At 46.2% G+C, this 17,591-nt stretch overlaps 1 protein-coding gene across 3 annotated transcripts in view; it reads right to left on the bottom strand.

The window, feature by feature from the left end:
• Positions 1 to 3,658, bottom strand: part of si:ch211-243j20.2 (uridine-cytidine kinase-like 1) — a 49,859-nt gene extending 46,201 nt beyond the window's left edge. For all 3 annotated transcript variants that reach the window (XR_003974300.1, XM_030345041.1, XM_030345043.1), the window contains exons 1-2: positions 3,509 to 3,658; positions 2,180 to 2,388 (exon numbers count right to left, since the gene is read on the bottom strand). Coding sequence is in view for 2 of the 3 variants with exons in the window: in XM_030345041.1 (XP_030200901.1) it covers positions 2,180 to 2,388; positions 3,509 to 3,600 (301 nt within the window). In the remaining variant the exon portion in view is untranslated. The remainder of the gene's footprint in view (positions 1 to 2,179; positions 2,389 to 3,508) is intronic.
• Positions 3,659 to 17,591: the final 13,933 nt, after the last annotated feature.

The raw sequence follows: 17,591 nt of genomic DNA, 5'->3' as shown, positions 1-17,591 counted from the left end.
ATGTGACGATTTCAAAAACTTTTTTGGTTTTGTTTAAAGCATGCTACACGCGATTGGTTGGTTAGATTGGTGGCATGGAGAGCAAATTAAAATGATTCCCGCTTAAATACGAACGTTCTAGATGTAGCCTATAAATACTCCCGCTTATCATCACTTGATATCCAAACCACTACGGCGTTTCGATCTCTGAACTGAAAAGGGGTGGGTTCGTACAACACCGGGTGCCCAGTTACAGCCGCGATTAATACTTCAGCCGACATTTTGTTCAGTGAGTGAATAAAGGTAGGTAGGAACCAAAGTGCCTGCCGATGTTCCCTGGGATCCACGCAAGCGAAGAGCGTCTACATTCCGATTGGCTGTCAGTGTTTGGCCGCTGAAGCGAATAATAGTCATTTGCATAAAGTTAAAAAGTTTTCAACTTCTTTTTGACACTCTGGTCGCTCAACTTTGGCCGCTGGTAGCGTTGGTCGCTTTGGTCGCTTTGGTCGCTCTTGCCCATAGAAAGTGAATGACTTCCGGCGATTTGGTCGCTCAATTCGCTTCTGGTGTGGACGGACAGTAAGGCTGATGTTTTAGAAGATTTCAGTTTGACATCTCAGTTTGAGATGCGGCATGAGAGAAGGTGAACAGCTTGTGATACGCATCGCCGAAAATAATCTAGTTTCAAAGTCCCTGTAAATAGCATGCAGCCAACGAGGTATGTTTCTTGTTGTTTCCCTGTATTTTGTTTTGCTTGTTTGGCTCTTTGTGTGCCGTGTAATTTATGATTTTATGTAAAGCTAATGCCGTGATTTCTGTTGTACTGTGTATGTATTCACAGTACAACAGTACATGTTCTAAAATTTATAGTTTTCACGGTGGAGTTGGAGTAAAAGGCTACAATAAAACCCGTCAAAGGAAACCATTGGTGTCTACCGAATGCTATTAGAGGGAGTTACACACATATATATTAGAGCTGTCAGTTAAACGCGTTATTAACGGCGTTAACGCAAACCAAATTTAACGGCGTTAATTTTTTTATCGCGCGATTAACGCAATTATTTTATAAAAAAAAAAAAAAAAACTTTTTTTTTTTTCTTTGGCTCAAAACAAAGAAGCAGTAGCCTGACTGCTATGTTCAAATGACATTTGTTAAAAGCAGTCGTTTAATTGCACTATAGGCTCTTTTTTTGTATCGTCCTGTTTTGATCAGTGTATATGCCAATGTTGTTATCAATAAAAAATCATTTGCACAAGGCAAGCCGATGCACTTCACCATGTTGATAAGAGAATTAAAATGAGAAGAATTATGGGACAAAAAAATCAAGGGATATTTAGCATAGAAAAAGAATTTGCGATTAATCGCGATTAATTAGAGTTAACTATGACATTAATGCGATTAATCACGATTAAATATTTTAATCGCTTGACAGCTCTAATATATATATATATATATATATATATATATATATATATATATATATATCGCAGAATCGAATCGCAATACATGCTGTACCGCAAAATCACAATAGTCGAGAATCGTTGCACAAATTTCACAATACTATTGAATCGTCACATTTTTGCCAACCCTAACGATGATGCGTCTGAGACAGAAAACACAGTTCTATATTCCTATAGAACTGTGCAGTCTCTTGCAGTGTTTGAGCGACAGCTCCAAACAGCAACCAGGGCAGAGGTCCCTGCGGCCTGCTTGCAGTGGGGTCGGGCAGCTCTGGATCTTCATTCATTTGTAACCATAAACACCGGTCAGCCAAACGCTCTGTGAACATATCTGTACTAGTTGACCGTCTCTGTATGAGCACATTTCAAATTTAGACAACTGCTCACTGATATCTGACCAATAAGGGTGCCTGATTACTTCAGAGATTCCATCTTGCCAGTCAATCACAGGCGAATGAATGCAACACTTTTGGACGGTGGGCAGGGAGAGAGCAGATGGAGGCTACGTTTCGCGCTCTCTTTACGTGTCTCAAATCGTACCCACAGCACCTTTAAATGACACAGCTGCATGGTCCAAATGATAATGGTGACAATATACAGCAAACGCTTTGAATTTTATTCCACTGTATATTTTTTGCAAAGGTACAACTCTGTAGGTTTTAGATAACAACTTTCTGGCCCAATCACTAGAACAGTGTCAATGTAAAAGTCTTTGAGACATACGAGGGTGTGCTCTCACCGATGACAAACGCCTCTGTAAAGGTGGTCCCCGCAACGTTGTACCAGGGTGGTCTCCCGGCTGTGTAGATGGTCCTCTTACTGGTTCTCAGCAAAGGGGGCTCTGATTTGGATTGGCTGGTTGTCCGTTTCCGTGGGGAAAGCGAAGGGGTCAGAAGACATCGCTGAGCGTGGCCCGGCAGGCTGTCCATGGAATCATCACTGCTCCCGCTGGGGGAAAAAGAAATGTCCACTTGACATAGTGTAGTTATTAATTTGACAATGCTGGATGAATGAGTGCAGAGTGAACGAGTGACCATCAGAAGTGCCTAGTGAGCTCATGACCTATCCCAACGCCACTACCATGTGTTTCAGGCATTCAGACAAGAATGAACATGAGAACTGTTCTGCCGAGAGAGAAGAGACTGAATCCAAAATCTCTGAATCCAGTCTACGGAGTTCTCTTGCAGTGTTATTGTGTGTGTGGTTGAGGGGGGTGCTGGGAGATCTTGCCAGTCTCCCCAGGAAAAACACAGCTGCCCTGGACACACCTGGGCGCTGGGACAGTCTCTCGCATGAGTAAGGTTGTCATCACGTGGCCGTTACTACTGAAGATAGATCAAATACTTGTTTCTTTATGATTAAAAGCATACTAGAGTGAACCAAAATCCATTAAAACATTTCCACTATCTAAAGAATCACCAAAAATAAGGGCATTGATAACATCTTTCTTTCCTTAGAACCCCAAAGGCTGATTAGATATAAGAACTTGATCCAGCTATAATGGCTCCATAAAAAAGTAGTTACATTTAAATTTAAGCTAAATGTCATCAAGGCCATTTTTATTTTATCAAAGTGGCATCAGCAATCATAGAAGACGCCATGCTAGTTTTTGCAAAGCATCTTAATATATACAACATGTTCACAACCACTTCTTTGGTTGTTCCAGAGAAGTAGACCGAGAATTTATGCTACCATTAAGACAAGAGCTTCTCATAGCTTTAAGACAGAGATGTGAGGCTATCTTTAAGACAGATGCTAGGCTATCTTTAAGACAGATGTTAGGCTATCTTTAAGACAGATGTTAGGCTATCTTTAAGACAGATGTTAGGCTAGCTTTAAGAGAGATGTTAGGCTTAGCTTTAAGAAAGATGTTAGGCTAGCTTTAAGACCGATGTTAAGCTAGCTTTAAGAATGATGTTAGGCTAGCTTTAAGAGGAGAGGTTAGGCTAGCTTTAAGACGAGATATTAGGCTAGCTTTAAGACAGTTAGCCCGTCAGCTAACATCAGAAGAGCTGCTCATTGAGCGGTTAGGTGTGGACTATTACTAGACGCATTCTCCTTGTGATACCTGTCAGGTCTTGGCGCAGGCCGGTCTTCCTCTACCCCTTCATCCTTGTGTATCATGGTCATGTCTTCCTCTGGGCTGGTGTAAGTCGCCATGTTTCCATATCGAGGAAAACCGGCGCGTGTACACGCAGGAGAGGCTTGATGACGTCAGCCTCTGTGTACAATACGGCGCAGAGCATTACACGCACACACGCACACACACACACACACACACACGCACCCACACGCACACATGTGTGAAGGACTGATTAAACATTGACATTAATATCCATACCATATAGTACCATCAATGAAGGGTCTCATTTGGCATATTTATTAATTGACAGGAGTTAGGCCCGTGCTAGCACCATGTTAACCAAACCAGAACACAACTATAAATTAAGCAGATCCGGGGTATCCAAAGCGATTTAAAAATAAGGCTAAGAACATTGGAAGAATAAAATAAAATAAAAAATTGAGTGGGTATACGGCTTTGATTTATCTTTTTGTTTTTATTTTCTCATTATATATTTTATAAAATGAATAAAAAGCACACAAACAATTCTTGCAGTGGATCTAGGCATAAACCCAGATATTGGCAAATATACATTGAAATCTAGCTATACAACAGGCAAATGTATTAATATGTAACTATTATTAGTATTATTTATTATTAGTATTATTAAAATAAAAATGTCATTAAAAACGTATAATTAATATGACAAAATACATAAAGTCAGCTGCCATAAACTGCCTCGGTTGCACATCTCAACAGCAGGTGATGTTGTCTATTTGTATATTTGATGTTGAACTCTTGTTGACATATGTTCGACCTTATAGTTATGGTTATTTGCCTTTGATTAAGAAATGAAAACTAGAACTGCAAGCAGTTATGCAGGGGTCCAAGAAGTGTGCATTTCGCCGGCACAACGCGACAAGAAATGTGTTTTTTTGTGTGCGTCTGACGATGTCGTGTGCAAAGTTTGGTGTCGATTGGTCAAGAAATGTGGGAGCAGTAGCGAAAAAACAGTTTAGCGGTTTTCGCGATTTTGCGAAAAACAATTATAGACGCAAATGGGCGTGGCCTATGCCAAAAGATGCAGCAGACTCCAGTGAATATGTGGGTACAAGTTTTTGACTGTGGGAGGTTCGGTGTGGGAGCTATAGCCCCAAACGTGTTTCTCCTTGGTATAGCGCCACCTAGAGGCCGGCATGTCTGGATTTGGTTATCTGAGTAGCGGTGCCGGACCTGGTTCTAGTCATGTAATTGGCGCGTGTGCACCATTTACGGTTTGGGCTGTGGACCCACTTTCAAGGCGGGAAGTATAATAATAATAATAAGAAAAATCCTTACAAAAACAATAGGGATCCAACCTGTTGGCTTGGACCCCTAATGAATAAATAAATACAATTAAACCTAAATGAAAAACTAAGAATTACTGCAGAGGCATGTAGGTAATAGTGCAGGCATCTCCAAACGGCGGACCGCGGTCCGGGACCGGACCTATAGTGATGGTCCTATCCGGACCCATTTCACTATACAAAGCATGATTATGTTAATAAAGAAATTTCTCACTGAAATACTAAATGAAAGGCAGAATAGTCCGTAGAACAGCATAAAAACAGCAAAAAGCAATGATCTTCACAGAGCGAAGATCATGCACTCACCGAAATCCCCCCCCCCCCCCCCCCCTCTCTCCGTCACGGCATCTACGTAATAGCGTCACTCACAAAATAGCCAATCAAATAGATTGCTTACCGGAAGAGCGATTTGGAATGAGAAAATGGCTTGCTCGAAAATTAGGAAAGTAGACCACGAAAACAGACATTTTAAAGATGAATGGACTGACCAATAGATGTTCATTCTCCCGCAAGGCAGTACTAAACCTTTGTTGTGTCTTTTATGTGTTGATACCGTGGCGCTGATAAAAAGCGGGAATATTAAGTGGCATTACGAATCCAAACACAGATCCTTCGAGGAAAAGTATCCTCATAAGTAAGAGCGTGGAAAATATCCGAGCTGAGAGCTCAGTATGAGAGGTCTACGTGATTCTTCACACACTCATTTACAGGCCATCAACGTGCAAATGAATACTCACTTAAGATTGCATGGATTTTGGTGCAACATGAAAAAACTTTCAGTGACGCGACTGTTGTGAAGGAGTGCTTGAACGCCGCTGCCGAGACGTTACTTGAATGTAAACGAAGGGATGAATTGTGTGAAAAAGTAAAGCAAATCCCAAAGTCAGCTGCAACGACAACCAGAAAATCTGAAATGTTATCAGATGACGCACTTTCACAGCTTGATGTGGCTGTTCAGAGTGCCCCATCCTTAGCCATTGATGAGTCTTCAGATGTAACTAACCTAGCTTTTAGTGTATGTGCGATTTTTTCATCAAGGCAAGAAAGAGATCTGTGAGGATCTGTTGGGTCTAACACCACTTGAGACACACACAAGACGAGAAGATATTTATGAGGCTATTAAGGCGATGCAGTCAAAGAGGGGGATTGAACTAACAAAGGTTGTCTCAGTCACGACAGATGGAGTACCTGTTTTGCTTACTTGAAATGTAGGCCTAGTGTACCTCTTTTGCTTACTTGAAATGTAGGCCTACTAGTGTACCTGTTTTGTTTACTTGAAATGTTAATATGCGTTACTTTGTCTTACTTGTTTTTCATGGTTAAAAGTAAGCTATTTAGAAATTGAAAATAAATACAACTGAAATTATAAGGAAATATGTCGTGTTGATTGTATTTGACAAAAGTAGGCTATTAGGACGTGATAGGTTAGAAGTTCGGACCTTTCTTGGAAGGAATTTTTAGTAACCTTGTCCAATTTTAATTGAAGACATTTTGAACAGCTCTCTTGGCTCGTATTCCAGTTGCGTACACAACAATTACTAAAAAACAATTGTAGTGCTGTATCTTTTTTTTTGAATATCATATGTTGTATATCAACATATTTTTCAACGGGTAGAGCGCATTTCCTCTACAGCTTTTACAACAGCTCTCTAACTTTCCATAAATCGTAACAGAGTGTTGAAGTCACACCCCTTCCAGTAGAGCCCCTGGGACCTATGAGATCGAAAAATATGTATGGGTTTCAATGAGAGAGAAAGTCATTATCTTCTGATCCTAGTCTTTATATGCCCCGGATTACACATATGTTGTTTGTGGATTTAAATGATAATTTTTCATGTCAAGAGTTTGATCGTTTACTGTGCAATTATTCAGTTAAAGGCTGTAGAGAAAACACAACGAGAAAGACTACATGTCTCGTACACTGGAAAAAGCCTTCTGTTGAACCAATTAAAAAAAACAAGGGTAATGGTTCACATCTATATTACATAACTTGAGCCAATGACAAATATATAGCTTGCCTCAAACAATATTTCCTATGTTCATAAAAACAAAATAATACAACTTGGCACCAAGTATAATTCTATTATTTGAATGAAGTTAATACATTTAAATCGTATGTTAAATCCTAAACAAAAAAATATTGATTCACTCCAACAATTGTTTCTCATTTAAGAAATATCTATCAGAAATAATTTGTTTTATCCAATCAAAAAGATTACAATTTAATCAAACAATTGTTTCTCATTTAAACATGAACATTTTTAAACATAACATATTTTTGTATAATAATTGCACCTCTCCTGGAACCGTCACCTTATCGTGGTGGAGAGGTTTGCGTGTCCCTGTGAACCTGAGGGCTGTGTTGTCTGGAGCCTTGTGCTCCTGGTAGGGTCTCTCATGGCAGAGTGGTCTCAGGTGAGGGGCTAGACTAAGAATGTTTCAAAAATCCTCAATGAATATCGGAATAAGAGGAGATGTGACCCGGCCCGGAGGAAGCCCGGGGCCCCCGTCTGGAGCCAGGCCCAGACGGAGGGCTCGATGGCGAGCGCCTGGTGGCCGGGTTTGCCACGGAGCCCGGTCGGGCACAGCCCGAACAAACGACGTGGCACCCCCCCTCTCTTCATCTCGTGGGCCCACCACCTGTGGGAAGACCCGTTGGGGTCGGGTGCGCAGCCACAAGGGTGGCAGCGAAGGTCAGGGGTCTCGACGGACCAGACCCGGGCGGCAGAAGCTGGCTCTGGGGACGTGGAACGTCACCTCGCTGTGGGGAAAGGAACCGGAGCTTGTGAGGGAGGTGGAGCGCTATCAGATAGATCTGGTGGGGCTTACCTCCACGCACAGTCTCAGCTCTGGTACCGTTCTCCTGGATAAGGGTTGGACTCTATTCTTCTCCGGAGTTGCCAAGGGCGTGAGGCGCCGGGCGGGTGTGGGGATACTCATAAATCCCCGGCTGAGCGCCGCGGTGTTGGAGTTTACCCCGGTAGACGAGAGGGTCGCCTCCCTGCGCCTAAGGGTTGTAGGGGGGAAAACTCTGACTGTTGTTTGTGCGTATGCACCAAACAGCAGCTCAGAGTACTCGGCCTTCTTGGAGACCCTGAATGGAGTCCTGTATGGGGCTCCAGTAGGGGACTCCGTAGTTCTGCTGGGTGACTTCAACGCCCACGTGGGCAACGATGGAGACACCTGGAGAGGCGTGGTGGGGAGGAACGGCCTCCCTGATCTAAACCCGAGCGGTCGTTTGTTATTGGACTTCTGTGCTAGTCATGGATTATCCATAACAAACACCATGTTCGAACATAAGGGTGCTCATAAGTGTACCTGGTACCAGAGTACCCTAGGCCGAAGATCAATGATCGATTTTGTGATCGTGCCATCTGATCTGAGGCCGCATGTTTTGGACACTCGGGTAAAGAGAGGGGCGGAACTGTCAACCGACCACCATCTGGTTGTGAGTTGGATCAGGGAATGGGGGAAATTTCCGGATAGACCTGGTAAGCCCAAACGAGTAGTGCGGGTGAACTGGGAACGTCTGGAGGAGGCCCCCGTCCTAGGTATCTTCAACTCACACCTCCGGCGGAGTTTTTCTGGCATTCCTGTGGAGGTTGGGGGGATTGAGCCGGAGTGGGCGGTGTTCAAAGCCTCCATTGCTGAAGCTGCGGCGGCTAGCTGTGGCCTCAGGGTCTTAGGCTCCTCAAGGGGCGGTAACCCTCGGATACCGTGGTGGACACCGGTGGTCAGGGAAGCCGTCCAATTGAAGAAGGAGGCCTTCCGGGATATGATATCCTGGAGGACTCCTGACTCGGTTGCAGGGTACCGACAGGCCCGAAGGGCTGCAGCTGCTGCCGTGTCGGAGGCTAAGCAGCGGGTGTGGGAGAAGTTCGGTCGGCACCAAAGTGTTTCTGGAAGACTATCCGGCACCTCAGGAGGGGGACACGGGGAACCATCCAAGCTGTGTACAGTAAGGTTGGGACTCTGTTGACCTCAACTGAGGAGGTCGTCGGACGTTGGAAGGAACACTTTGAGGAACTCCTGAATCCGAATAACACACCCTCTATGTTGGAGGCAGAGCTCGAGGTTGATGGTGTTTCGTCGTCAATTTCCCTGGTGGAGGTCACTGAGGTAGTCAAACATCTCCGCAGTGGCAAAGCCCCAGGGATTGATGAGATCCAGCCAGAAATGCTAAAGGCTCTGGGTGTTGAGGGGCTGTCATGGTTGACACGCCTATTCAACATCGCGTGGGAGTCGGGTACAGTGCCAAAGGAGTGGCAAACCGGGGTGGTGGTTCCCCTGTTCAAAAAGGGGGACCAGAGAGTGTGTGCCAATTACCGGGGTATCACACTTCTCAGCCTCCCTGGTAAAGTCTACTCCAAGGTGCTGGAAAGGAGGGTTCGGCCGATCGTCGAACCTCAGATTGAAGAGGAACAATGCGGTTTTCGCCCCGGACGTGGAACTACGGACCAGCTCTTCACTCTCGCAAGGATCCTGGAGGGGGCCTGGGAGTATGCCCATCCGGTCTACATGTGTTTTGTGGATCTGGAGAAGGCGTATGACCGGGTCCCCCGGGAGAAACTGTGGGAGGTGCTGCGTGAGTATGGGGTAAGGGGGTCTATCCTCAGGGCCATCCAATCCCTGTACTTCCAAAGCGAGAGCTGTGTTCGTGTCCTCGGCAGCCAGTCAGTTTCGTTCTCAGTGGGTGCTGGTCTCCGCCAGGGCTGCGCCTTGTCACCAATCCTGTTTGTGATATACATGGACAGGATATCGAGGCGTAGTCGTGGTGGGGAGGGGTTGCAGTTCGGTGGTCTGAGGATCTCGTCACTGCTTTTTGCAGATGATGTGGTCCTCATGGGATCATCGGCCTGTGACCTTCAGCACTCACTGGATCGGCTGGCGGCCGAGTTTGAAGCGGCTGGGATGAGGATCAGCACCGCTAAATCTGAGGCCATGACTCTTAGCAGGAAACCGATGGACTGCTTACTCCGGGTAGGAAACGAGTCCTTAGCCCAAGTGAAGGAGTTTAAGTACCTCGGGGTCTTGTTCGCGAGTGAGGGTACTATGGAGCGTGAGATTGGCCGGAGAATCGGAGCAGCGGGGGCGGTATTGCGTTCGCTTTACCGCACCGTTGTAACGAAAAGAGAGCTGAGCCGCAAGGCAAAGCTCTCGATCTACCGGTCGATCTTCGTTCCTATCCTCACCTATGGTCATGAGGGCTGGGTGATGACCGAAAGGACGAGATCGCGGTACAAGCGGCCGAGATGAGTTTTCTCAGAAGGGTGGCTGGCGTCTCCCTTAGGGATAGGGTGAGAAGCTCAGCCATCCGTGAGGAACTCGGATTAGAGCCGCTGCTCCTTTACTTAGAAAGGAGTCAGCTGAGGTGGTTCGGGCATCTGGTAAGGATGCCCACTGGGCGCCTTCGTTGGGAGGTGTTTCAGGCACGTCCAGTGGGGAGGAGGCCTCGGGGAAGACCCAGGACTAGGTGGAGAGATTATATCTCAACACTGGCCTGGGAACGCCTCGGGATCCCCCCGTCAGAGTTGGATAATGTGGCCCGGGAAAGGGAAGTCTGGGGCCCCCTGCTTGAGCTGCTCCCCCCGCGACCCGACCCCGGATAAGCGGACGAAAATGAGATGAGATGAGATATTTTTGTATACATCATCATCATCATTTTTTCCCGCTCGGCTCTCGCCGCTTCATGGCCTTGGGGCGCTTCTGTCTGGATTCGACATCACATCACGACATCAGTCAGGGTTAGGTCAAAGACGCCTCGATACTCTGCTTGGTGAAGCCGGGGATCGAACCAACAACCTTCAGGTTACCAGCCAACCCGCTCTACCACCTGAGTTAGACCTACTCCAGACCTCCCTCTAGACACAGACAGACTGTCCTAGCTCACAGAACCAGTGAGTCATCGTCACTCTGGTCAAGGCTAGTGCTTTCACCTCAAAAAGTCGCCAAAAGTCACCAATAGCAGCTGAAAAATAAGCTAGATTTGTCGCTTGTCGCTGTTTTGAAAAAAAGTCGCCAAAGGGGTCTGAAAAGTAGCTAAATATAGCGACAAAATCGCTAAGTTGGCAACACTGCGGTTTGGTCCAGTAGTCGTAAGCGTCTTTGTATTTAATGCGCATGCGCAGGCTTGTACGTAACCTTGAAATTGTACATTTGTCTGAACAAATATTTCTAAATTGAGCTCCTAATCAAATATAACAGTGTTTTAGGAAGAAAACAAAAAAAAAATATTTGGATTGAATGACAAAAGTATTAATCAGTTGAATACACAACCTTAAAATTTTACATTTGTCAAAATGGATATTTCTTAATTGAGCTCCTAATTAAAAATATCTATATTTCACAGTATTTTGAAATAAAAAAAAGTTATTTTAAAAATAAAACAAAAAATGTTTATTTGAATTGAATTACAAAATAATAATCAGATGAAGTACGGCTTAAAACCCTTTTTCCAGTGTATGCGCTGTCACGCTCCCTCCCAGCGACTGGCGTGGACAAGACCAACAATCTCCCCATCGGCATAACTGAAACTCTCCACATGCCCCAATTTATAATGGTTGTCACCACTTTTACCCTCCCCTTGGAAAAAAACCTAACATTATCAAACTTCCTCACGAAAATGTTTAGTTTTCTTTGCATGAAAATTTATCTTTTAAATCCACAAACAACATATGTGTAATCCTGGGATATATATAAAGACTGGGACCAGAAAATAATTATTTTCTCTCCATTGACACCCATTCATATTTTTTCGATCTCATAGGTCCCATGGTCCCATGAGCTCTACCAGAAGAGGCGTGACTTCGCCACTCTATAAGCGATCGATTTCAGTAGCAGTCGCTAGCCGGTGATTAACTCGGCTGCCAGATCCATAGACATCTTATAGATAGACGGAGCATTGGCTGCTGGGACGCGAGAAATACGGCCGCGATCTTGGAGTGGTCAACCGGGAGCAGCAACAGCAGCAGAAACAGGATGCCGGGCTGTTGTTCAGCGTATTCCTGCTCAAATCGGCGTACAATCCATAATAGGAATCGGGGGATTACTTTTCACAAGCAAGATTTAACATTACCGTACTATTGGTATAATTAGTATTGAATAATAAAACACGCCAAACCATGTGGCCTTTATCATAGCTACACGTATGACAAAAAACCGCATGAAAATCAGTGGTATTCAGTGAGGTATGATTAATTAAATGCGCTGACATTTCATTGCTCCAGCCAAACGGATTACACTGAGTGGAGCGGATGACCACTCCAAGATGGCGGCCCCGCGTCTCGTCAGCGCCAGTAGGCGGTATCATTCGATGCTCCGTCTATCATATAAGATGTCTATGGCCAGATCGACTCGGGGTCCTGCGTTTACAGATGACGTATCGACACTTGACGTATCGACACTTGACGTATCGACACTTGACGTATCGACACAAGCCAACGGTGTATAGATAAAATAGATCTATACACCGAGAAATAGAAAATAGATGGAAATAAGATAAGTGCAAACTAAATAAGTGAAAAGGAGCGATTGGATAAAGTGGTATTAGTGGTAATAGTGGTAAAGTGATAAAGTGATAAATATTATAGCAGCAATTGTTGGCAGCATAAATTAACTAAAGTGATGAAGTGAAAATTGGGTAAAAATAAATAAATAAATTGGGTAAAAAAATTAAAATAAAGTAGATGAGTCTGTTGCTGAAGGTGCTTCTGCTCGAGGTCAGCACCTGGTGGAGAGGGTGAGCATTGTTGTCCAGGATATTGTGCAGTATACACAGCATCCTCCTCTCAGACACCACCACCAAAGAGTCCAGCTGGACCCCCAGGATGGAGCCAGCCTTCCTGATGATCCTACTGATCTTCCTGGCATCTGCTGCCCTCAGCCTGCTACCCCAGCACACAACTGCAAAAAAAGATGGCACTGGCTATCATCGACTGGTAGAACATCCTCAGCATGATGTTACATACTTTGAATGACCGGAGATTCCTCAAGAAATAGAGTCGACTCTGGCCCTTCTTGTAAACAGCCTCGGTGTTCTTGGCCCAGTCCAGTTTGTTATCCAGGTATACTCCAAGGTATTTGTAATCCTGGACAACACCCACAGTCACACCGTTGATGGAGATGCGTGTAGGTGCAGATTTCCTCTTGCGGAAATCCACCACCAGCTCCTTAGTCTTGGTGGGGTTGATAAGCAGATGGTTATTTGCACACCACTCGATAAAGGAGTCCACAACGCTCCTGTACTCCTCCTCCTTCCCCTCACTAACACAGCCAACAATTGCAGAGTCGCCGCTTCTTTTCTCGGTGTTTACGTCCAGCCTTACATCCCCTGTACTTCCTCCTCAGTTCTCTGGGGATTTCAGGTCTCTCCCGCATCAGCGCCGATGGTTGTAGCGACAACAGCTGATCTCGGGTGTAAACAATAGATACGCCGCATTGTTGCGCCCCGACGGAGACGCGGTCGGGGAAAATTGTCCCAAGAATGAGACACACGGACAAAAAACACGAAAAAAAGATAGTACAACAACTTACTGAAGAAAAAAACGGTAATAGAAAACAATACATATGAAACAGTTCTCTGTAGTTCTGCTGGGAGACTTCAATGCCCACGTTGGCAACGATGGAGACACCTGGAGAGGCGTGGTGGGGAGGAACGGCCTCCTGATCTAAACCCGAGCGGTCGTTTGTTATTGGACTTCTGTGCTAGACATGGATTATCCATAACGAACACCATGTTCGAACATAAGGGTGCTTATAAGTGTACCTGGTACCAGAGTACCCTAGGCCGAAGATCGATGATCGATTTCGTGATCGTGTCATCTGATCAGAGGCCGCATGCTTTGGACACTCGGGTTAAGGGAGGGGCGGAACTGTCAACCGACCACCATCTGGTGGTGAGTGGGATCAGGGAATGGGGGAAATTTCCGGATAGACCTGGTAAGCCCAAATGAGTAGTGCGGGTGAATTGGGAACGTCTGGAGGAGGCCCCCGTCCTAGGTATCTTCAACTCACACCTCCGGCAGAGTTTTTCTGGCATTCCTGTGGAAGTTGGGGGCATTGAGCCGGAGTGGGCGGTGTTCAAAGCCTCCATTGCTGAAGCTGCGGTGGCTAGCTGTGGCCTCAGGGTCTTAGGCTCCTCAAGGGGCGGTTACCCTCGGACACCGTAGTGGACACCGGTGGTCAGGGAAGCCGTCCGATTAAAGAAGGAGGCCTTCCGGGATATGATATCCTGGAGGACTCCTGACTTGGTTGCAGGGTACCGACAGGCTCGAAGGGCTGCAGCTGCTGCCGTGTCGGATGCTAAGCAGCGGGTGTGGGAGAAGTTCGGAGAGGCCATGGAGAAGGACTTTCGGTCGGCACCAAAGTGTTTCTGGAAGACTATCCGGCACCTCAGGAGGGGGAAACAGGGAACCATCCAAGCTGTGTACAGTAAAGATGGGACTCTGTTGACCTCAACTGAGGAGGTCGTCGGACGTTGGAAGGAACACTTTGAGGAACTCCTGAATCCGAATAACACGGCCTCTATGTTGGAGGCCGAGCTCGAGGTTGATGGTGTTTCGTCGTCAATTTCACTGGTGGAGGTCACTGAGGTAGTCAAACATCTCCGCAGTGGCAAAGCCCCAGGGATTGATGAGATCCAGCCAGAAATGCTAAAGGCTCTGGACGTTGAGGGGCTGTCATGGTTGACATGCCTATTCAACATCGCGTGGGAGTCGGGTACAGTGCCAAAGGAGTGGCAAACCGGGATGGTGGTTCCCCTGTTCAAAAAGGGGGACCAGAGAGTGTGTGCCAATTACCGGGGTATCACACTTCTCAGCCTCCCTGGTAAAGTCTACTCCAAGGTGCTGGAAAGGAGGGTTCGGCCGATCGTCGAACCTCAGATTGAAGAGGAACAATGCAGTTTTCGCCCCGGACGTGGAACTACGGACCAGCTCTTCACTCTCGCAAGGATCCTGGAGGGGGCCTGGGAGTATGCCCATCCGGTCTACATGTGTTTTGTGGATCTAGAGAAGGCGTATGACCGGGTCCCTCGGGAGAAACTGTGGGAGGTGCTGCGGGAGTATGGGGTAAGGGGGTCTCTCCTCAGGGCCATCCAATCTCTGTACTCCCAAAGCGAGAGCTGTGTTCGCGTCCTCGGCAGCCAGTCAGTTACGTTCTCAGTGGGTGCTGGTCTCCGCCAGGGCTGCGCCTTGTCACCAATCCTGTTTGTGATATACATGGACAGGATATCGAGGCGTATCGTGGTGGGGTGGGGTTGCAGTTTGGTGGTCTGAGGATCTCGTCACTGCTTTTTGCAGATGATGTGGTCCTCATTGGATCATCGGCCTGTGACCTTCAGCACTCACTAGGGGTGCAACGGATCATCATTGATCCGTGATCCGTTCGGATCATCTATTTCGGTTCGGCACGCGCATGATCCGCGGATTGATTTATGAAAAAAAAAAATTGTGCGCATGTTCAGTCCACACACAGCCGTAACCATTCCTGCTAGTTCCAGGGACAGAGCTGCTTAACACGCTCTGGGTAAAAGTCTGCAACAGTTCCCTTTTCAATAAGCAAACAGTCCTATGGCTCGTTGTGATATATTGTCCTCAGCGTACAACATGAAGAACAGTGGGCATGGAAAATAAAAGTAGGCTAGACTTCGGTGACTACTGTAACGATAACTGCTGCCTCCAGTGCTACGTCTGTTTCCAAATACTCGCGCTGCCACACAAACCTGTCGCCTAGGTTACCACACAGACGTAACACGTAGCTGACATAGCGATTGCTAACATAAAGAAAAACCTGCAACACAGCGTGGTCATGGCGAGTGGAGGAACAGAAGAACTAGAACGCCCCACATTTAAATCCCCTGTTTGGGAGCATTTTGGCTTCCCTGTCAAATTGAATTCAGAAGGAAAGAGGATGGTGGATTAAACCGTGACGGTGTGTAGGCACTGTGGCACAAGAAAGCCATACAACAGTGGAAACACATCGAGCATGGCCACGCATTTACAGCGACATCACCCCGGTGTTTCACTGACAGGAGTGAAACCGAAAGCGGCTCAACAACCGCTCATCACCGCGGCATTTAAGCAGCCCCTTCCTCCACAATCCTTCCTCCACAATCAGACCGGGCTAAAGCAATCACAAACGCTATTTTTTTTTTTGCTGATCCGAAAAATGATCCGATCCGTGACTCTGATCCGAGGAACGATCCGAACCGTGAGTTTTTTGATCCGTTGCACCCCTAGCACTCACTGGATCGGCTGGCGGCCGAGTGTGAAGCGGCTGGGATGAGGATCAGCACTGCTAAATCTGAGGCCATGACTCTTAGCAGGAAACCGGTGGATTGCTTACTCCGGGTAGGAAATGAGTCCTTAGCCCAAGTGAAGGAGTTCAAGTACCTCGGGGTCTTGTTCGCGAGTGAGGGTACTATGGAGCGTGAGATTGGCCGGAGAATCTGAGCAGCGGGGGCGGTATTGCGTTCGCTTTACCGCACCGTTGTGACGAAAAGAGAGCTGAGCCGCAAGGCAAAGCTCTTGGTCTACCGGTCGATCTTCGTTCCTATCCTCACCTATGGTCATGAGGGTTGGGGAACTCGGATTAGAGCCGCTGCTCCTTTACTTAGAAAGGAGTCAGCTGAGGTGGTTCGGGCATCTGGTAAGGATGCACACTGGGCGCCTCCCTTGGGAGGTGTTTCAGGCACGTCCAGTTGGGAGGAGACCTCGGGGAAGACCCAGGACTAGGTGGAGAGATTATATCTCAACACTTGCCTGGGGACGCCTCGGGATCCCCCCGTCAGAGCTAGTCAATGTGGCCCGGGAAAGGTAAGTCTGGGGCCCCCTGCTTGAGCTGCTCCACCCCGACCCGACCCCGGATAAGCGGACGAAGACGAGATGAGATGAGAGAAATATGAAACAAATAGCTAAAAGTGAAGAAAAGTGAGAGAGCAACTGTTGCTCCCGTGATGCGGAAGCATCCGTGATGCGGAAGCATCACGGGAGCCTAGCCACGCCCTAGTTCATGACGTACCGGATGCAGAAATATTCTTGTTTTTTAGCATTGTTAGCATTGTAGCATCATAAGCGAGAGGTCTGAGCGATCGCAGTCGCTTTGTTTACCGACCATGGAAGTATAAGTTAGCTTCATAAATATGAAAGATTGCTCCATATAACGTATAATACCAACAACATAGTAAATGCATGTAGGCTTAGAAAACAATACAGTTAAATGTTATTGCTTAAGAAACAGATTCCATCCAACTATTTACGAAAAATGCTATCATTAATTGATACTACAAATAAATGGTTACATATGGCCTATGGCCTTTAACCTGCCCCCCCCCCCCCCTGTGTACACCTCTTGTAAAGCGACCTTGGGTACCTTGAAAGGCGCTATATAAATTGAATTTATTATTATTATTATTATCGATCAGCAACGAGGTTGGAGTAGCCTACCCACATAAATACTTGTAATAGGCCTACACCAACATTGTTAACTGTCATACATAGCTAAACAAGCAAATGAAAAATGAAATACTAACCCAAGTGAAATGTTTATTAGGCTATTAATGCACCCGTTCTTTGTCTTTGGATATTTTGGATAAATGGATCAATAAATGGTGAATCGCAAGCCGAGGAATGTGAGGGTCATTGAGCAGCAGCTGAACCAGTCTACAAATCCCTTTATCACTAAAACACTTTTGGTGATAAAAAGTCACCACAGTGCCTTAAAACCATCAACGTCATTCATGTTAA

Source organism: Gadus morhua, chromosome 21, assembly GCF_902167405.1.
Source record: "Gadus morhua chromosome 21, gadMor3.0, whole genome shotgun sequence".
Lineage (NCBI taxonomy): Eukaryota > Metazoa > Chordata > Actinopteri > Gadiformes > Gadidae > Gadus > Gadus morhua.
The sequence above is the reverse complement of the archived record's forward strand: the minus strand, read 5'-3'. Positions and strand labels throughout refer to the sequence as shown.